This window comes from Bos indicus x Bos taurus, chromosome 19 (genome assembly GCF_003369695.1).
Source record: "Bos indicus x Bos taurus breed Angus x Brahman F1 hybrid chromosome 19, Bos_hybrid_MaternalHap_v2.0, whole genome shotgun sequence".
NCBI lineage: Eukaryota > Metazoa > Chordata > Mammalia > Artiodactyla > Bovidae > Bos > Bos indicus x Bos taurus.
Genome location: NC_040094.1, coordinates 31,336,748 through 31,359,121, shown reverse-complemented (window position 1 = coordinate 31,359,121; position 22,374 = coordinate 31,336,748). Strand labels below are relative to the sequence as shown.

Genomic DNA, 22,374 nt, shown 5'->3' with positions numbered 1-22,374 from the left:
AATAAAGAGATTTAAGGAGAAGGGTTTTGATTACAAAGGAATCAGGCAGTTGGTAAGTGAGTATGACTGACTGTGAATTCTAGGAAATACGGAGGTGCTGAAGTTGGCAATAAGTCATGTCCTGTTTGGCAATATTTTGTTTGCTGAAGCAGAGCCCACCAGTAACTAGGTTATGGAGAAAATTCAGAAACACAGAAGAACAGATGACCTTAGCAGCAAAAGCGAATATGGGCCAAAGAAAATAAAAATAGAAAATGAGTCCAGAGAAAGAGGTCTTGAGCAAGACTCCAAATCTAGATCAGTTTCACTGTACAACCTGATTCTCTGGTTAAAATGGCATGGATGTTTAGCCACCTTTACTCTGGTCACTCATGGCAACTACAAGCACTAACTCTAAAACTATGGATTCCACCCTAATAATGATTGTCATAGTGAGCAAAAGAGGCTTTAGAATATGTGTGGTTATGTGTTGTTATGTATGAGAATAGTAAACAGATTTGTATTCAACTAAAAAGCAAACTAAGAATAATAAGGCTAGGGTAGATGAATATGGATACAAAGCTGTGGGATCTTAGTTTCCCAACCAGGGATCCAGCCTTTGTTCCCTGCAGTGGAAGTGCAGAGTCTTAACCACTGGACCATGAGGGACATCCATACAAGACTGTAACTTCTGATTCTGTTTTGAGTTGGTGCACCTTATCCACTGGCATTTATCCTAAGCCTGCCTTCCCACGTTTCTTTTGTTCACCATTTTGAAAGCATTATTAAAGTCTAATTTGCACATCATACAATTCACCCATTGTTTTATACAATTTGATGACTTTTAGTGCATTTATACAGTTGTGAGCATCACCATAATCAGGTTTTACAGTGCTTCCATCGCCCTAAAATTTCCCTCATTCCCGCGGTCAATCCTTGTTTCTTCTCCCGTCAACGATCGTCTACATCCTTTTGTGATTTTTTTTAATTACCTTTGGCTCTGTGTTTGAAGGAGCAAACTATTTGGCTATTTTAAGAGACATAGATTATGTTGAAACGGCTTTATTATTTTTTTTAATCCATAAATATCTGTTACTGACAAAAGTGGAAAAATCCTTAAGACTAAATCTTACTAAAGTGATACCTGTTTACAGTACATATAGAATGTGCTTTGACGGGTAAGTAGAACGATGAGATTTGTACAGAAGCGGCAGTTACAGGAGCACTGCTCACCATGAAGCTTACTTATGAGGATGAAGAAACGGGCAAAGGTACAGATAGAAAGGTACTTTTTGTCAGTACTACCATATGTAATAAACATGGAATCCATAAATTGGGCTAATGCATAAAAATGTTCATTAATCTCCCCTTAGGAAATTGTGTCCCAAACTAAAAATATTACAGTAAGAATTGCTTTTTTTTTTTTTTAATTAGAGAATTTTAAGAATTCTTTACTACAAAATGTCTAGTTGAGTTATAGAACTAGAGGAATATTTGCCACTACAAAGCAAATGACTGAGTCCTCCCAGGGAGTGGCATTCAAAGGTCATGGCAGGAGTGGGCAGCAGAGAGGAGCAGGGGTCTTCCTCTCCCCCAGGAGGGAGGGCGTTAAGGAAACGCAGGATGTCCTTTCTCTGACTGATGGATGGTGGATATGTTTGCCGATTTACAAGATGGGTTCGGTGGTACTGACTTGTACTCTCAATTCTGGCTTCTTCTCAGGCTTTCACCGGGAGGATGGTAGTGTCACGAGAGGAGGGGCTAGAGAAGTACTAGGATGGGGTAGGTGCCCACCTCTTAGCAGCCCAGGGGGGTGCCTCCCCCTCCTCCAGGTGGTGCAGAGCACCGTGTCCGGACTCAGTCTTCAGGACACAGGTTCTGGTGGGAGACATGACACCCCTCGCTGCAGAGTCCCTGCAGTGCATTCTGTCCCCCCCGTGGCTTGGAATGCATCACCGAGCTGATAGCAGATACAGACTTTGTGCCATCGTGGGCCCACCTCTGGATCTGTCTCCTCTAGCCCATGCCATCTCGGAAATCAGAACAGCCTCCCTCCAGCTCTAAGGACCACATCAAGATGAGCACTTCAGAATTCCCCAGTGACTCAGACACCTGGGGTGATACGGATGTGTCTATATGGGGTGGGGGTGGATTCCAGGACACACAGTTGGTAGCCCACTGAACAGGTGGGGCCCTCCATCTTCAGATGGGAGAGTGTCCTGGGGCAGCCGTGACCACGGGGCCCACCCCGGGCTCTGGGAAGGAGTGCAGAGACTGCCCAGGGCACCTGACCATGTTGCCGTGGGCACGTGGAATGGGGTGTGTGTAGCCCAGCTGTGAGGGAAGGGATGCTGAGAAGAGGGGGTACTAATGGGGAATGGGAGCCCTACATGTACGAGTGGGATAGAACTTCAGAGCTCATCTGGTCCAAGCCCCTGCTTTACACATGGGAAAAGGAGGCGCTGAGGGAGAATGCAGCTGGTCCTCGGTCACGTGGCAAGACGGAGACAAAGCCAGCACAGAAGCCGACTCTCCAAGAGCCTCAGCCCCATGGTTTTTTCCTCCTGTAGTATGCTGCCTTCAGAAATCAAATACAGAGTGCAGGAAGACACAGCTCTCATATCAAATCTGTCACTAAAATGCTGCATTTATATATAAAAAAATACATAGGAACCCTGAAAGATACATCACTGAAGCACAATGACCTTCCTAGAAAATACTCCAGAGCCAAGTTTCCCAGGTTTGGGGAGAAGGGTGGAGGATAGTGTGTGGGGAATACAGCAGGTGTTTCCTAGGATCTTGTTCACCAGCTGTACCTGAAGGTCAGGTTCACAGTTGCCTCTGACTGGAATCTGAGGCAGAAGGCTGGGGCAGACAGAGTATCTCTGAAGAAAGTAGACTGTTTGGTGGTAGGGTTACTGGGCTTGCTGGAATGGATATTTCTCCAAGCTCAGACAGTCATGAGGCTCTCATCTTTTGGAGACAAAGGGAGGTCTATGATACACACAAGCAGGACAGGCATAACTGAGATGAAATAGTGGCCGAGAGCCCTCAAGGATATGAATCTTTGGCCAGAGCAGGAGCCTCTGGGCTAGCGGCAAGCTGGGGCAGGGGCTTCAGGGACGTGCCAGCAGCAGGAACCAAAGCCAGTCTTTGCCCAGGATGCCTCTGACAGAGTAGCTTCCATCCTTTATCTCATGGGGGCAGGAGGTGAAGGATAAACCAATGAGGCCAACAGACACCTGAAGAATGTCTCATTCTGGGACTGTCTTCATTGAGAGCTCCACATTTTAGAACCAGGGGGTAGTGCAGCAGGACCAGGGAAAAGAAATTGGGGATGGAGAAGACCAGGGCCAGGGAGATGAGGGGAGGAAGGGCTGAAGGGCATGGAAGAGTGAGGTCAGTTTTGGGCTGAGAGTGGAAAGAGGGGAGGAGACATCTGAATGAAGAGAGGGATGGGAGCTTTGTAGAAGGCAAGCCCATCGCCCAAGACACTGGGGAGCCCTGTGGGTAAAAGTCCATTTAGGGGGTTAAAGGAATTCTTGGGAAAGCATTTGTGACTTACGAGCTCCCAGAGCCAGGAGTTCACTGGAGGAAGTGAGGCAGGAAAGGTGGAAGGGCATGACAGACAGTGAGAGCTCGGCTACCATCAAAGGCCAAGCTGACCAGCACAAACCTTCAGGGCAGGAGAGAAACCATGCAGACCTCAGTGTTTCCCCAGCAGAGCAATGGAGACTCAGAGAGCCAGACAAGCCGAGGGAAACATCGGGCTTGGGGCTACCTTTAGTGGGAGAGCAGGGCTTCCATTGTGGAGGAAGGGCCAGCCCTTCCATGTGGGTAGTGGCCACCAGCCTGGTGGTGCTGGAAGTCTGGACACCCGTGTTCCAGCCCCAGAACTCTCTCCTCTCTGCTAAAAGAACTTGTCCAGTAATGCAGCTTTGCTCTTCCTACAAACATGGATGGCACGACTGATAAACAAGATATTGCTGTGTCCTAGTTAAGACATCATTGTATGGATCCTGAAATGAGGGGACTGAATTGGAGCTTGTCTGTAGACCTCTTTCTCTTATTTTTTTCCTTCCTTCCCTCCCTCCTTCCAGACTCAAGGGTGAATCAGAAGAATCATTACAAAGAAGTAAAGGGGTCAGATAGAAATTTTTTGATCCAGCCGACAACCAGAGGTTTTAAACTGGGCAGCAGAAACGCTGGGATGAGAAATGGTTCAGAATCAACCTACCAAACAGACCCCAGACAGACACACAGGGCTAGGGAGAAGCATCATTGCTCTGAGGGCTGGAGAACTTGGTGCAGAGAGGATGCTGCAGACATGAATGAGAACCAGTTTCTGGTTCAGGTCTATGTATAGATTCACATCCACCCACGTCCTTTCCCCCCTCTGCACCAGCCTTCAAGGGGAGTGGCCAAGGACTGGATTAGAGAGCAGTGGGCAGAGGGGAGCGGCTGTGACAGACACGTGTTCCTTTCCAGGAGTAGCTGATTCCTTCCAGCCCAGCCCTCTTAGCTTCATCTTCTGGAGCAAACTCTTCATAAACCCTTGGGGACCAGCCCTTGAGACGGTTTATGTGTTTGTCAAGAACAGAAGCAGAGAGTTATCCCTGACCTCACAGCCTCACAACCCCAGTGACACTGCTCCCTTGGGGACCTCAGGGCAGTGTCCATCACCCCCAGCCTCAGTCCCCCTCGTGATTCATGTGATGGTGAGCACTGTGGTAGGGAGGGGAGGACAAGAGCTTTGGAATTCTTGAAAAAGTAGGAGGAATCAGTCAATTGATTTCTCTGTGGATTAGATTAAAAATTCCCAGGGCTGACCCTGGGGTGTTCTCCCTGCCCCACGCCTGCTTTTTAAAGGGTCATACATGTTATATGCAGAACTGGGGAATCTAAAAGCTAGTTTAAAGTCGTTGCTTTTGGAGTCTGACTGTGGCGGCTGTCATATTTGTAGTATTATACCTTTGCCCAATAGTCTGAAGCCAGTTCCCCCAGCTTCAGCCCAGGGAGGTATCCTGGCCCAGAGAATGGAGCCTTCTCTTCCCCCACCCCCCACCAGGCTCTGGTCTCTGGGTAGTAGATTCTACTTTGTTCACTGTCTGCTCTCCAGGTGGGTGCCACACCCTGTCCACCCCACCTACCCCCTGCTACCCCCGTACCCTTTGGAGGCAGAGAAGAGGCTGAGATGGGCTGCGGGGGAGGGGGCAATCCCCCCAATAGAGCTGAGGGCATGGATGTGCCTGAGGCTGGACGCCCCCTGCAGGGGAGCACTGTGGAGGTACCCAGTTAGCCCCCAGACCAATAGCCTGGAGTACCATTATTTGCGTCTGCTAATTGATCTCTGTCAGGTAGATCCAAAGGAGACACTGGAGAAAGAAGCAGCAGCCAGGAGAGAGTCCTGAAGCTGCAGGAAGATGGGAGATGTGAGGCGAGGGGGACAGGGTGGCGGCAGGAGGGGAAACTGGCAGAGAGCAGGTTCTAAACAGAGACAGGGCCAAGCACAGGGGTCGGGGGTCGTGGGGTGGGGAGTCAGTGATGCAGAGAGTGGAGAGGTCGAGGTGGAGAACAACTAGAACAACCGCCTGGGGTCCTCCTTTGCCTGGGGCTGGGCTGTCCACCTAGTAGCCACCGCCTATGTCCTGCCTGGTGCGTGTGGCGGAAGCCCTGGGCTAGTGGAATGGCCAGCCTTCGAGGCCCAAGGTGTCACAGTGGCCTCCCCACAGCTGCTCTTGAGCCAGGGGGCAGAGCCTCTTGGGAGAAGAGCCAGGGAGGGGAAGGCAGGCCAGAGTGGCAGGTCACGGTTCAGACAGACCTGGAGGCCTGGAGGAAGTGTGGAGATCATTGGGTTGCTGGGGAGAGCCACCCCAAAAGCCCCTGCACCCCATCCCTACTCTGTTCTAGAATGACCAGAGGGAAGCCCCAGAGAACCCAGGGATGGCCTCTAGGGCTGGGGGCGGGGCAGGGCCTTGTGGGCGGGTCAGCCAGCCGGAAAGGGGCGGGGTTCCCAACCTTGGGGCGGCAGCTGAAGGAAGGGAACACCTGCCAGGTCCTGGGGCTTGGGGGAGGGGCACAGGGGAGTCAGCAGAGAGAAGGGCCACCCAGTGGGGATCAGAGAGTTCCAGCGGGCAGAAGAGAATCATTATTGTGCTTATGGACACAGCAGCTCCCTGGCTCTGAGAGAGCGAGCAGGCAGTTTTTAGGCACTAAGATTTCTGTGATGCGGTTTTAGGTGAATGAGAGACCGTGGAGCCTATTCCGTCAGCCCATCGGCCAAGTCAAATCCGGGCAGGCAGCTTCCGGCCAGGGTCAGGCCAGGGTCTCTTGGCGGACGGACCTGCAGCTGAGCCCCCAGGAGGAGGAGGGGGACGTGGGACTGAAAGGGACTTGGTGACAGTGGGGGAGGGGAGGGAGACCCGGGCCTCGCCCCTCTCCTCCTTCCCCTCCGATTCTTCTGGAACAGTGAGGGTGACCCCTCTAGATCCCAGGTCTGCGCACGCGCTGTGGCAGGCCACCGGCCGAGTCCCAGGAGTATGGCTTTCTGGGACAGGCGGCCCACCCCCGGCCCCAACAAGAGAGGACGAGGGGAGGGGACCTGTCCAGGCCTGGAAGCTGCAGCCCAGGCCCCTGCCGACCCCGGGCCCCCGCCGGTCACACGGTCACTTCTGTCTTGCTGGCTGTGTAGCAGGTGTGGTGGCCCGGGATGTAGTGCAGCTGTTCCACGGTGTTGTGTCTGCGCGAGGCGAAGGCCTGGCGCTTGGCCGCCGTGCGGCTCTGGCCCAGGGTGGCATACGAGTTATCCGAGGCACTGGGATGCGAGTGCATCTTGGTCATGCGGTAGCGGTCCAGCACAGGCGTGGACACGAAGACATCCGTGTGCGAGATGGCCCGCGCCAGGGACTGCTCCGGGAAGGCTGTCCGCTCCGGGGACAGCAGCGGGTCCTGGGAGTGCAGGCGCTCCGTGGAGAGCAGCTGCTCGTCCGAGAGGAGGCGGTCGTAGGGCAGGCCGAAGTCGTCAGGCAGGCCTCGCTCCAGGGAAAGGACCCGGTCCTGCGACATGGCCCGGAGGGGCCGGCGGGGTCGCTCGCGAGGCAGCGGCTTCTGTTGGGACATCTGGATGACGTTGAGGGGGAGGGTGCCGCGGGCCGCCAGGTCAGGCAGGTGCCGCCGCCTCATGTAGTACTCGTCAGCCTCCTTGTCGGCTGCAGGGGAGAGACAGGGTGAGAGCAAGAGAGAAAGCAGTGAGCCGAGGGGGACACTGCAATGCTGCAGCCAGGAACGCGCTGGAGTGATGCAGCCCAGAGGGGTCGACGCTGTGCTTCTCCACTGCCCCTGCAAGTTAGTCTTCGGGCTGGCTTGGTTGAGTCGCTCGGTTGGGTCCAACTCTTTGCAGTCCTATGAACTAGCCCACCAGGCCCGTCTGTTCATGGGATTCTCCAGGCAAGAATACTGGAATGGATTGCCATCTCCTTCTCCAGGAGATCTTCCTGACCCAGGGATTGAGCCAGGTCTCCTGCATTGCAGGCAGATTCTTTACTGATGGAGGCACCAGGGAAGCCCTCCGGGGTCTTGTTAAATGCAGAGTCAGATTCAGACCTGGCTCTGGGGTGGGTCTGCAAGTCAGCCTACTTCTCCAACAAGCTCCCAGGCGATGCTGATGCCCCTACTTCTTGGACCCACTCTGGGGTTAAGGGACTCCCTCAAGGTCCCCGTGGAGTTCAGGGCCAACTCCACGGCAAGCCCATGACCCTGAACTCCTGCTCCAGGACTGCTTCTGTCACACCATGGTCCCAAAAAAGAATAGCTCCCGGGATCTTGCTGAAACTCCCAGGTAGCAGCTGGCAGCTTTCTGATGAGGTTCAGAACCTCTGTCCAAGGAAACAGGGTTGAGAACCAGCCTCCTACTACAATAAAGCAGGATGCTCCATCCAGGAAGCACTTGTGAAAATGCTTCCTGGTTACTTAGGAACATACCAACACCTTCTCTGGAGTAACAGCCTATGCCTGGGAAGCCAACACATGGCACAGGTTCAAGTCTACACATGCTTCGCCTGTACCTGCAGCACGAGCAGGCCAGGGCAACCCCATATGTGTACCTTGTTCAGATGCTGCGCCTTTCCCTGGATCCTGAAGCTCACCCTTGAACTCACCCAGGATGAACCTGCCTTACCCCACAGTTGAGGAGTGAGGCTTCCTACAGACAGCCTTCCAGATCTCTGCAGAATGTGGGATTCCCCACATTTAACCATAGAAACTCACTGTGCCACTTTGGAGGTGGCCAATGTTGTCTCCTGAGCTGAACTGCTATCACAGTAGGTCACTCTGTACCTTCAAGTGCATGCTCGGCCCTGTAGCTGGGTGGTCATCAAAACAGACTCACCGGGCAGTGGGGGCAAAATGTCCAAGGGTTGGAAAGCTAGAAGAGAAGACTCCTCCTACCATATACCTTCTTGATATTGTAACGTCTGAAACATGTCAGTCTCAATCGCTTCCCCAGACTCAAATGGCAGATCTGGGATCGTGGGGCTCAACCTGGGCTCAACTCACAAAATGGGATGTGTGCACGGAGTGAGGGGTCTCAGGTTCCCAAGACAGAACTGATGGAGTTAGGGAGAGAGCTGGTTTATAGGCCCTTCCATAAGCCCAGGTCTCTGGGAAGAGCCTCAGAGAAAGCTCTGGCTTACTCCAAGACAGAGAGCAAGGGAGGCCCAGGGTTTGAAGAAGGTAGGTGCAGGGTGAGGTTGGGGGAAGGCTTTCTCTTGCAGTTAGTGTAGTTCATGAGCTAAACCACTGCCTCCCATGGGAATGTGGGTCTGAGGATCCCTTGGCCTCCACTCTACCGAGGGAGAAGATGGACTCATGCTCTAAAGAACAAAAACGAGGGGCTCGTCTGTTCTCTCCTTCCACTTTCTGTTTGTTCCTGGGACCCCACCCCATGCCCTCAGGTGCGGGGCAAGAGAGTGAGACACCAGAAGATGTCATGGAGGCCTTGGAAGCAGCCCCCAGCCCTGGGAAAATATCCCACTTACTTAGCCTCTTCAGGGATGAGTACTTGCTGGGGTGGGTCTTCACTGCAGACTCATAGGATGGGGGCAGGTGGGCCAGGTTCTGGAAGGAGCGTGAGAAGGAGAGGTCATAGGGCTCGGTGGCCGATGTCAGGATGTTGTTCATCCGAGGCTTCTCTGCAAAAGAAGGGAGGGGTCGTGGTGTTAGTGGGGATGAAGTTTTGCAGGGGCAGGCAGGAGGAATGTGTCCAGGTTTCAGCTCTTGAGCCCATCCTGCTTTCCTGGGACCCTGTGCTAGGGCACAGGCGATTCTGGCGACTTGATTTCCCTCTGCTCAGCTCCAGTTGCCAGCAAGCCGGGGGGGCAGGAACTTTTGGCTGCACTGGCCATAATGGCAGGTTACCCTTCCTTGAATGGCAGACTCTTTCCTCAAGTACATCACTGGGCTGTCAGATGAAAATGGAAGCCCAGTGGAGCTGATGAGGTGGGTCATAAAATCATTCATTTTGGTGTGAATAGTATTAGGCAAACTAGTTCTCAGGCTCAGAAAAATCTAAGTTTGAAGGAGAAAGAGGGAGAGTGACTGATCTCATCTGTGTACCCCTAGGACTGGGTCCAGGACCTAGCTCCACTGAGACTCCAACCCACGCTGTCCATGGGTCATTTCACCTCTCACCCGCCCCTTCCACCTTTAGCTCCTCCAAGCCCTGCTCCTGACAAGGCACTGTGAGCTGCAAAGCTATTTCCTCTTATTCCAGTTCCTTCCTCTGAATCCCCCTTAACCATCTCTCAACTGCTGGAGGAAAGAATGTAGGCAAAATGTCTAGCACGTGATTCTGTTTTTCTCCCTCCATCCCTTGAGACAGAACCTTGAGATTCCAAAGTCTAAGAGAGAGAAGGGAGATTGTTCAATGCCAGACCTGCAGAAAAGAAGGAGGGGAAGACATGGGGGGAAAAGACCGAAGAGAAGTGAGATGAATGACTAACGAGGTGAATGAGCTGGTCTGGGTTCTGGGGGCCAGATTAGGAGTAATACAGGAGTCAGGGGATGGGGGAGAGAAAATGCAGGTATAGGTGATGAGTGGCCATGAAGATGGGGAGCAAAAAGGAATGGAGAGCCCGGACAGGAAGACAAGCATGCCTTGGTGCTTGGATGACTTGATGTACAGCAAGAAGTCAACAGGGAGTGCTGGAGAAACAGTGGTACCGTTCCCAGAAATGAGGCAGCTGGGTGGCTCTCGAATCATCCCTTCTGGTTTGGGACTCCCAAGTAGGGGCAGACTCTAACTTTGGACAAGTGTATCAGAGGACTGTGGTTCCCCATCCCCAGCAAAGGGAATGCTATGAACCTTGAGACAAACAGAAACTCTTCTAGGCTTTGTTCAAGGACAATCTCAGTACAGGGAACTCCTGGCTTCTCTATCCTTTCCCGCCCTCATGGTACCCTCAACTCTGGGGATGGAGCCAGGGAAGCCCAACCAATGATCAGGTATTCACGCCAGCTCAGTACATATGTGAGGGGGTGGGGGGATGCTCTACATCCCTGGGTGATCAGAACATGCTGTACAGAAAGAGCCTCCCTTGCATGGATGAGGCTGGTGCCAGGGAGTGGAGTGGGTAGCGAGCCAGGAGCACTGCTATCCAGAGCTGGGCAGGAGCTACCAGCCCCTTAGCTCTTGTGTCTTCACTTTGGGCCATGCTCGAGAAGAACGAACTTCCTCTGCTTGTGGGCATCTTTCTTCTACTGAGGGCATCACGCAGCTCACCCACTTCCAAATGCAACGTTGCTGGATATTCTTACCCCTCACTGTTCTCCAAAACCTGCCATGGAGCCAAGGCCAACCCTTCCTTGCTTTCTGCCTCCACCGTGATTGATTGCCTCTGCCCCCTCGCTCATGCTGTCTCTCCTCTCACAATTGTTTCCTTACTCTTCCTCTATCCAAATTCTCCCCTCCCTTAAGACTCTTTGCTGTGACAATATGACATCTTTTCAGCCCAGAGTGGTATCTGGTCTTCAAGCCCCTGTTGCTCTTCTGGTCAGTTCCACCCAGTTTAGTGTCTGTGTGGTCTCTCATCATCTGACTCTAGCTGGTCTTGTTGATCTCCAAAGATTGCCATCTCCTTGACAGAAGAAGTTTTGCTTTCCAGTTTTTCTGATGCCTTCACAGTGCTTGGCCCAAAATAAGAATTCAGTTAATGCCCGTTGGCTAATCAAGTAGACACAGGCCGCCTCCTCTCTTGAGAGTTGCTCTGCCAGCTCCTGGGAAAAGTGAAACATCCAAGGAAGGAATGAAGGGAAAACCCTGCTTCCACTGAGCTGCGAGTTGTTCAAGTACAGGTACTGGGTCTCATCTATCCTCAAGCTTCTCACATCAGGTGCCAAAAGAAGACAGGAAGAGGAAGAGGAAAGGAAGGTTCCTCCTTAAGTCCATTCTCTTCATCTGCATCTCCATTCCTTCCCTGAAAATAGGTTCATCAATACTGTTTTTCTATATTCTGTATGTATGTGTTAGTATCAAGAGGGAGATATATATAATTAAGGCATATATATATATATAAAACTATGTCTGATTCTCATTGTTGTATGGCAGAAACCAACACAACACTATAAAGATTATCCTCCAATTAAAAAGCAATAAATCAATAAATAAAATTTCACATGGATCACAGCTTTGAGTAACTCAATGAAACCATGAGCCCTGCCATGCAGGGCCACTCAGGACAGATGGGTTATGGTGGAGAGTTCTGACTGACAGACTGTGGTTCACTGGAGGAAGGGAATGGCAAACCACTTCAGCAGTCACTGTGTCCTTGAGAACCCCATGAACAGTATGAAAAGGCAAAAGTAAATTAAATAAAGGCAAAAAACCCCAAAAAGATTGGTTCCTCCATTTGTATTCAGGAGGCTGTGCTTGTGTAGGCTTCTTCTGGGGAATATCAACTCAGAGTTAGTCTTTCAGAATGATACTGAGCAAGCAGACATCCTCGCTTGCCTTTTCTGGATCCTCTTCCTGCTGCTGCTTCATCACCATGGGTGTCCCCCAGGCTTTCTGCTTCTGCCTTCTGCTTTTCTCTTTCAGCCTTCTCGCACAGATTGCCCCTACTCCCAAGACTTCTGTTGCTGCTTCCAAAGCATAACTTACATCTTCGGCTGTTATCTCCCTCCAGACTTCATGTCTGTATTTCTAACTGCCTTATTGAATGATTTTCCTTGCAGATCCTATAGTCATATCCAGCTCTCGATGTCCGGATCCAAACTCACCATCCACAGCTCCATCCTACCAGCAACACTGGCTGCTTTCCTGATTTCTTAGATTGCTTTCATAAGACCTTTCATCCTCTCATTGATCGTGACTCTCCATTTCACTCATAATTGACTCTTATCAGCCATATTCAGTTAGTAACTAAGACTTCCCAATTCTTTCTCCCAAATACTTCTTAGCTGAACCCTTCTTCCTATTCCTACTGTCAACATCACTGGTGGTACCAGCTTCTTTTAACTGATCAGTGTGATCAGTCTGACTTCCCCCAGTTCTACTTTTTCCTAGACCCTGCAACTTGAAACACCTTATTAAACTGTTGCTTTCATCACATATTTTCATTAGGAGCCTAGCACTGGAGGGGGACCTCAAGATAGTTCACTTTTGTTCTCCAAATTCTGCTGCAGAAACAGAGCATAGTCTGACATGAGAGGTGTAGATCTTTCTGCCAGGTGAGCTGCAGAATTTATCTTTGTTTTGAGTTTCTCTCTCACTAAAATTTAGTGATGTTTTCATTTTTTAGCAGCAAAGACAGAAGAATGACTGATAGCTCATAATTTACATGGCTGTCTTGTGTTCTATCAAGTTTTAAGCATGCACCGAAAATAGTTTTTCACTGCAGTTCCAAATGATAAGTTGTGATCTGACGGGAGGATGTTAACACGTAAGAGGGAAACATGGTTTTGTAACTCTTTGGCACTTTGCTGACACACACACGCTCTGCAGCTTTCAGGTTCTTCCTCTGTTGGGAGCTAAAGCTCAAGTCATCCAGTTTGGTTTTGAGTTTTATCCAATCTTAATTAGTTTGGGGGAGGATCGATAGAGTTTTCCACTCTCATGTCATTCCTAAATGGCACCACAAGTAGCCCTGGGCAAAGAAGAGTGTTCACTCCTTGCTGTGGACACATGAAATTTATGGCTGCAAGAAGTGATCAAGATTGTAAATGAAATGGATTAAGAAAGGGGCTTTCTCTTCCCCTTTCATGGCAGAAGATCACTTTGATATCAGAGACAGACATTAGGGGGGCAATGATCTAAAAGTGAGAGTGAGTCACTGTGGCCCTAGAAGAGGGCGGATACCCGGCTCCTTACACCACCCTAGCTTCAGTGAGCCAGTGACCATGCTTGATGCCGTAATGGGCATCAGTAGCTAGGATGGAGCCACTTGGGATGAGGATGGAATGCAGAACGCTCTCAATCATCTCTCACCATGTGTAGGGGTCTGGGTAGCGCTGCTTAAAATCGGATGGTTATACTGATGATCACCTGAAAATCACAGAAAAAAATTTTTTAAAGAAGAGTTCAGGAATTGTGTAGTCTCTTCAACACAGCAGCACCTCTGTTGACCTCTGCTATGCTTCTCTGAGTCAAAGGAAGCACTTCCAAGAAACTCAGGCCTTTGCATACCCTAGAAACAAGGCAGGGTCCTTCCTCTGATGCTTCTGTTTCTCTTTTTCTGCATTAGGGCTTCCTCTGTCATCACGGCAACCCACCTACACCTGTAGATCTGGCTGACCAGCATCAGAAGCTTTGTTGGGGTGGAGGAGGAGAAGAATGGAGACTAGGGGACATTTGGCAAATATGCATACATGGGATAGAGAACTGAGCAGAGGAAGTAGATCTTTTTTGGGGGAGGAGGGTGTTCAGGCATGGTTGGCCAGGAAAGGGATGCCCTAATGTAAGGTGCTTGCATCTTATAGAGCTTGAATTTGTCCCGGGTCTTTATACACAAGTATCTGGGTGTGTCCTGAGAGGTAGTAAGCTGACATGAACTACCTACTGCCTGGGATCCAGAGTCCTGGATCCTGGTCGCTGTCCTGCCTATAAGTGACACAGCCCGCTATTTCAAAAGCATTGGGTTTAATTAATGCAAAAGTCCACATTGATTGAACAAGCCACACAATGAATAGAGTCATAGTTGCTAAAGTCAGGAGTTCAGGGCTTCTAAAACTGAATGAAGATTTGGCTTACCACCAAAGCACAGTTCAATATAGTATTATTGCTTCAGTTCAACATTGTATGTTTGCTTTTTGTTGGTATGTGCATCTTATTTCAACCAAAGCAAAGGAAGGAGGAGGCATGAGGGCTTAGCTTGAGTTTATCTAAACCATGGGTCACAGCCCTGCCATCCTCTTAGGTCTGGATTTGCTTCCATTTCCTGGATGAAATCATCTTTCGTATCTTTGGCATTATACCCTCTTGTTACTCATCCTTAAGCTCTTTCACTAGATCCCCTTTTCTCTTTAATTCTCTAAATACTAGCATGTCATGAGGCTCGGGTCTATCTTCTTACCCAAGTTGAGAGGTTTCAAGTCTACACCTCTGACCTGAGATCTATCTGGTCTGTGGGGTTAGATTTTAAGCTGCTTATGTCTGTCACCATGAAATTCCTGCTCTTAACCCAAACCATTGCATCCTAAAGGGAGCTCATCATGTTATTCTCTGCTGCTCAAGCCCTGTCCATGGTACTAATGTTCCATGGGATTGGAAAGCTAAAGCAAAACTTCAGGTCTCATTCACCATTTCCCTCCCTTCATCTTCCATATCCATCCAGTGAATGCCCAAATTCTCCTCATATGGCAACCTCCTAAATCCAGGCCCACAGTATATCTTTTTTCCAGATTTCTCTTAGTTCTAGTCTCTAGCTATTTCCAAGACAAACCGTCTTATGTACTACCACCAGACAAAATTTCCCATACCAATGGAATTATTTATATCATTCCTTTGGTTCAGAGCAAGGTCTTTGAGGACTCTATCCAGTGGAATATAGTTTGGGGCAGGAAGCCACCATTTCTCACACAAAGACCCTCTACCTTCTCAAAGCAGAATATTAAGTTATTTCCAAGGAAAAACTATTTGACAGACACTGAACCAGTTCTACCCTGGATCTGGATTTTAACCAAGAAGAGAGAATCCAGGAGGAGAGATAAAGGGTAGTTTGTTCTGCTTGTCCTCTGGAGGCGAGGAGAAAACCAACTTCACTGTTTTTTGTTGTTATTGTCATTTATTTATTTGTTTTTAAACAATATGGCAGCAGCAAATAAAGCAGTTGCAAGTAATGAGAGAACTCAGATTAAACAGTGGAGAGTGGCAGAGAGAAATACTTCTTTTTTTCTCACTTTTTAAAAAAGTTTTGGCTGCATTGAACAGCATGTGGGATCTTAGTTCCCTGACTAGGGATTGAACCTGCACCCCCTGCATTGGAAGCATGGAATCCTAACCACTGGATCACCAGGGAAGTCCCAGAGAGAAGCACTTCTAATCTTCCATTTAAGAATCCAGGTGTTTCTAGGAAAGGGAGATGATTCAGGTTCATTTAATAATTCCTGGTACCCAGCTATGCCCCAGGCTATGTGCTAAACACTTTCATATACCTTTAAAAACTAATCTTTGCAATGATTTTCATTGCAATATATCAATATTGATATATTATTGACTTGCTGATTTCCAGACACTGTGAAAAACCCCTCAAATATCTTATTTGAAGTAATTATCTTTTTTTTTTTTTTTTACACATGAGTTTACAAACAGGATAAATGTCTTGAATTTAGATAGTTTGTTTACAAGGGCAGGGCTTTTCCTTTTGTTTGAATCTCACTTCAGGTATTTTGCTAACATTTGATTTTTTTTCACATACTGAAATTAAGCAAAAGCATCTACAGAGGTAGAAAATTAAACCATCGTAAAATAGTCATGATATTTTGTTATCTTTTCTTTTGTTTCCCTCCCCCAATACATTACTAATGTATTACTACATTACTATTACTATTACATACACACATATACACACCCAAACTTAAATCGCAATGAATAGCAATTTGCATTTTTCATTTGCACAAGTGAGAATCAGATTATGGTGCTTAAAATAGAGAAAAATATGGTGATTTGATCATTACAGTTTCATTAAACAACAAATGCATAAGGTTATTATTCCCTGTACCATTTTTACAGTAACAAAAGAAACAACCCTTAATGTTCATACATACATGTACATATACATATATACACACAAAGATAAATATGTGTAGTTTCCACATATGTAAGTATTTTCTATTTTTAATCAGTTTCTTTTATACTCAATGGACAACATATCTTGAATATATTTTCATGTTTTCAAATAGTCTGAAATATTTTATATAGTTTCACAATAGCCCTTTCTATAGAATAACCTATAGTGTATTTCTACATATGACTTAAACATAATGTTTATATACATATATATATACATAAACATTCCCTTATTAATGTGTATTTAGATTATTTAAAGTTCAATAAATTTACACCAAACAACCTTGAACACAACTCTTTGTCCATGTCTTACTTCTTTAGGCAAATAATTAAAAATGGCATTTCTTGGTCAACACAATGACAGTTGCCTTGTGATGTGATGAAGTGGGTTAGTGGACTGCTTCCTATTGAACTATTCGTCTATTCCTAGGAAATACATTATTTCATTTTTGTGCCTCATTCTTTCCTTACAACATTGGATCCCATCTTATTTAATTCCTATGTATTCATAAAGAAAATTTGCACTTTTGTGCGAACATGGCAGGGCTTTTTGTATCAAGATAATGATTCTGTAAAATCAAGTGCACTTGTTCATCTTTCTGTATGCCTTGGAACTATTAATAGAGCATATGAAAGATGTGTTCTTTGAAAGTTTGAAAGAGTGCAATAAGAAAAATGCCTGCTATCTTTTGGGGAGTCTGGTTTGCACAGTGGTAGGGAATTGGCTTGTCATTTTACTGACTTCACAACAACAACTTTGAGAGATAGACGTTGTTATCATCACAGATTTAGTGTTAAGGAGACTGAGGTTTGCAGAGGCTGAACAATTTGCCAAACAGGTGAAACTGGGATTCAAGTCCAGGCAGGCTGGTACGAGAGCCCACATCCTTATGTACTCTGCCTCTCAGGCTTGGCAACATTTTCCTTACATATTGATTCCTTCACATTTTCTAATTCCAATTTCAGTTTGTAATTTCCATTTTTTATAAGTCCATTGAACATTTGAAACTTTATTAGCTTAAAAGTGTAACATACTCTCAGAAAATCTCCATACAGGAAACTATATTTCTTTTCTCAGTCTCAACATCCTGTCTTAATATTTTTCGGATCATCAATGTATTCCCATCATTCTTCTTTTTCAAATAACTACTTCTTTACATATCAGAGCTTTTTATCCCTTCATATCTTTATTTTATGCTTTTGGATCTGTTCATTTCTGCCTCCTAATTTTCTTTGGTTTGGTTCGTTATTCTTTTCTAATTTTCGAGCTTGAATCTTTTGTCTGTTTATTTTTACTCTTTTCTATCAACAATATCGGGTCTCTAGCTCTGAATTTGTCTCTGACACAATCCCATGAGTGCTGATATGCAATGTTCTTATTGCTGTTAAGCCCTAAATGATCTGTAATTACAGCTTTGATTTTTCTCTCTGACCCAAGATTTCTGTAGCAGAGTTGTTAAATTTCAAAGTGTTTGGGTTTGTCAGTTTGAACTTTTGCCGTTAATTTTCTGTTTTATTGTATTGCGGCCAGAGAATGGAGCCTGTACAATTTCTGCCTTGGAGACTTCACTTAGGTTTCCTTTGTGGGCTAATATATGATCAATTTTTGTGAATGTTTCCTGAATTCTTTAAGAAAAGGTATTATTTTCTTCTCATAGAGTATAAAATTGACATATATCTATTAAATCAGACATATGAAATATATTATTCAGCTCCTCTCTACCCTAACTCATTCTTTGCCTACTTAGTCTGTCAAAGACTGAGGGTGGTATCTCCACTCTTCCACTATTGTTGGAAGTGAAAGTGAAAGTCGCTCAGTCGTGTCCGACTCTTTGTGACCCCATGGACTATACAGTCCATGAAATTCTCCAGGCCAGAATACTGAGGTCGGCAGCCTTTCCCTTCTCCAGGGGATCTTCCCAACCCAGGGATCGAACCCAGGTCTCCTGCATTACAGGAGGATTCTTTACCAGCTGAGCCACAAGGGAAGCCCAAGAATACTGGAGTGGGCAGCCTATCCCTTCTCCAGCGGATCTTCCCAACCCAGAAATTGAACTGGGGTCTCCTGCACTGCAGGCAGATTCTATACCAACTGAGCTACCAGGGAAGCCCCCACTATCGTTGAGTTCCTGTCATTTTCTGTCTGCATCTGTTATAGTCCTGGTTTTACATATTTCACAGTTATCTTGTTCAGCACAAAAAAACCTCATGGTGCTTATGTCTTCTTTGTGGCTTGTACCCTTTATCAACATTAAAGAACCCTTTCTGTCCTATTTAATGCCTTTTTTTTTTTTTTTGCCTGTACGTCTGCTTGATCTGATATTTATATTGCCAACCCAGCTTTCTCTTTGTTTGCATTTGCCTGATAAACTTTGCCCATCCTTTTGTATCTAACCTTTCTGTGTCATGTTATTTTATCCTTGTCTCTTGACAAGAGCATAATTTTAAGAAAATTTACCTATGTGCTTTGGTGTGTTCTGGGTTGCCTTGATGGTGAAACGTGAGTCCTCCTGGCTCAGAAAAATTGTCCTTCCTTCTACTGTCATATCCTCATCTTCCTATTATACATGCATGTGTATGATATGACTGCCCTCCACATGGCTCAAACTCTAGGTCATGGTTAATTTGGCTAGGTATGAATACTTGACTCACTTGGGCCCATTGGAGCTCCTTCTCCAGAAATCAGGAACCATTAAAAAAGAGAGATGTGGTCTCTCTGCATGGCTGGACACATGACTTTTAAGCTAGGTAGCTATGGCCAGTCTTGTCGATTTGGAAGAGAGAAAGTCAGTCTTCAGAGACGGTGCCGCATCATATTTTATTAAAAAAAAAAATGGTGACATTATATTTCTTGTCCCACACACTCTCCTGAAACCTTCCCATTCCCCCACTGGATAGAATATATTCTTTTTCTTGAAACTGGAGGGCGCTCCTGACTTCCTCAATGAGCATGGTGCAGCAGAAATAACACCGCATGCCTCCCAGAGCTAGGCTGCAGAAGATGATAAGGCTTCACCTCGCTCACTCTTTCAATACTCACACTTCAATCCCAGCCACCATATTGTGAAGAAGTCCAGACCATGTGCAAAATCTGACTTCAGAGGCTGGCCTAAGGTTTCCATCAATAACCAGCATCAACTTCCAGATGCGTGAGTGAGGAAGACTTCAGATGATTCCAGCCCTCAGCCTCATAGGTGTCCAGGTTAACACAAGTGGGTCAGAGACGAACTATACCCAGTGAAGTGAAGTGAAGTGAAGTTGCTCAGTCGTGTCCGATTCTTTGCAACCCCATGGACTGTAGCCTACAACACTCCTCCGTCCATGGGATTTTCCAGGCAAGAGTACTGGAGTCGGTTGCCATTTCCTTCTCCAGAGGATATTCCCAACCCAGGGATTGAACCTGGGTCTCCCACATTGTAGGCAGATGCTTTACCATCTGAGCCACCTAAATCCCCCATACCCACTGAGCCCTGCCCAAATTGGAGATTTATAAGCAAAATAAATGTTGCCTTTACTGTACTGTTTTCTAAAATTAAAATTTTAAGGGACTTCTCTGGTGGCCCAGTGGCTAAGACTCCGAGCTCCCAGTGCAGGGGGTCTGGGTTTGATGCCTGGTCAGGGAACTAGATCCCACACGCCACAACTAAGAGTTCACATGCCATGAAATAAAACCCAATGCTGCCAGATAAATAAATAAAAAATCTAAAACTTACAATCATTGTTGATTCACAGACAACACAGATGTTTTGTATATTGTTTAGCCAGTTTCCCCAGTAGTAACATTTTGCAAAAATATAGTACTCTATCAGAATATTGACATGGATACAGTCAAGATATGGAAGGTTTCCATCACTAGGTAAATTCCTCATGTTGCCACATCCACTTCCTTCCTGCATCCACCCCCGCACTAGCCCCTGGCAACCACTGAAGTGAAATTGAAGTCGCTCAGTCATATATGACTCTTTGTGACCCTCATGGACCGTAGCCTACCAGGCTCCTCTATCCTTGGGGATTCTCCAGGCAAGAATACTGGAGTGGGTTGCCATGCCCTTCTCCAGGGGTTCTTCCCCACTCAGATATCAAACCCAGGTTTTCCACATTGCAGGCAGACTCTTTATTCTCTGAGGCACCAGGGAAGTTTGGCAACCATTAACCTATCCATCATTTCTAATTTTGTCATTTCAAGACTGCTATGAATGGATTCATACAGTATGTAGTCTTTGAGACTGGATTTTTTTTTTGTCAAGCATAATTCTCTGGAGGCACATTCAGGAATGCATCAATACTTCATTCCTTTTTATTTCTCAGTAGTAAATATTCCATGGTGTAGATGTACCACAGTACCAACTGTTCAACTGTTGAAGGACATCTGGATTCTTTTCAGCTTTCTGAGATTATGAATAGAGCTGCTGTAAACATTCACGTGAAGGTCTTTGTGTCTAGGTCTTCTCTTATCTGGGATAAATGCTTAGAAGTGCAGTTGTTAATTGTTTAGTAACTGCATGGCTTGTTTGTTTGTTTTTAAGAATCTACCAAACTGTTTTCCAGAATGGCTGTACCATTTTACATTCCACCAGCAGTGAGTGAGTGCTCCAGTTCCTCCACATCCTTGCCAGCATTTGGTGTTGTCACTGTTTTCTATCTTAGCCATTCTTAACCATGATAGTTATGGAGTGATATCTCACTGTGGTTTTAATTTGCATTTCTCTAATGACTAATGATGTTAAACATCTTTTCATGTGCTTATTTTTCATTTGTTTATCTTCTTCAATGAAACGTCTCTTGATTACTTTTGCTTACTTTCTAATCAGATTGTTTACATTTTTCCTGTTAAATTTTGAGAATTCTTTTTATATGGCAGATGATAGTTATCTGTAGGATATATGGTTTGTAAATATTTTCTCCCTGACTGAAGCCTATCTTGTCATCCTTTTAACTGAGTCTTTTGCAGAACAAAACTTTACATTTTGATGAAGTCTAATTTGTCAATTTTTTTTCTTTGATGGATTGTGCTTTTAGTGCCAAGTCTAAAACATCATTTTCTAGCCCTAGGTCAGAAGATTTTTCTCCTTTCTTTCTAGATGTTATATAGTTTCATGTTTACATTTAAGTCCATGAACCATTCGGCATTAATTTCTATGAAAGGTATGAGACTCAAGTTGAGGGGTTTTGTTGTTTGTCTTTTTGCTTGCTATCCGATGTCCAGTTGCTTCAGCATTGTATTTGAAAATACTCCTTTCCTCCATATAATTGCTTTTACACATTTGTCAAAAAATCAGCTGGACATGTTTGTGTGGGCCTACTTCTGGGTTTTGTCTTCTGTTCCATTGAGCTACATGTCCGTTCCTCTACCAATAACCAGATAGTCTTGCTTCCTGTGGCTACATGATATTTCTTGAGTTGAGTAGACCGATTGCTTCCGCTTTATTTTTCCTTTTCTAAAATGTTTATTTATTTATTTTTGTATGTGCTGGGTATTCTTTGCTCCGTGTGCTTTCCCTGGTTGCAGGGCACGGGTGCTCCTCTCCACTTGCAGCGCTTGGGCTCCATCACAGTGGCTTCTCTTGTTGCAGAGCACAGGCTCAGTAGTTGCAGCATGCGGGCTAAGTGGCTGTGGATCACGGGCTCTATGCGGGTCATAGAGCGTGGACTCTGTCCCACATAATGTGAAATCTTCCCAGTCCAGGGATTGAACCCATGTCCCCTGCATTGGCAGGTGGATTCTTATCTATCGTACCACCAGAGAAGTCCTATTTCTCCTTTTAAAAGGTGTTTTAACTATTCTAGGGTTGTTTTTTTTTTTTTGCCTTTCTGTATACCTTTTAGAATAATTTGTCTGTATCTTAAAAAAATCTTGTGGAGATGTTGATAGGAATTTTGTTAAATCTGTGTACTATTTGTGTGTGTGTGTGTGTGTGTGTGGGTTAAATGGAAAAACTGTCCAACACAGATGCACTCACTCACTGTGACCAGTGCTACTCTATTATGAATACATCTTGAAGACAGTGGAGGGCGAGGGGGTGGGAGGAGGTGGGCAGATGTTGCTCTAGATAATATGGAGTTGTGGGGTGTGTGGGCAGCTCGGTGTTAATATGGAAGGGTCAAAGGCAGAACTT

At 46.4% G+C, this 22,374-nt stretch overlaps 1 protein-coding gene across 4 annotated transcripts in view; it reads right to left on the bottom strand.

The window, feature by feature from the left end:
* Positions 1-1,025: 1,025 nt before the first annotated feature.
* The window catches only part of SHISA6 (shisa family member 6), a 260,549-nt gene continuing 239,200 nt past the window's right edge, over positions 1,026-22,374 (bottom strand). For 2 of the 4 annotated variants that reach the window (XM_027517753.1, XM_027517751.1), the window contains 3 exons: positions 13,460-13,516; positions 9,015-9,167; positions 1,026-7,187 (listed from right to left, as the gene is read on the bottom strand). In XM_027517753.1, the coding sequence (XP_027373554.1) occupies positions 6,637-7,187; positions 9,015-9,167; positions 13,460-13,516 (761 nt within the window). In that variant the 3' untranslated portion in view covers positions 1,026-6,636. The remainder of the gene's footprint in view (positions 7,188-9,014; positions 9,168-13,459; positions 13,517-22,374) is intronic. The other 2 variants (XM_027517754.1, XM_027517752.1) reach the window with 1 other exon arrangement.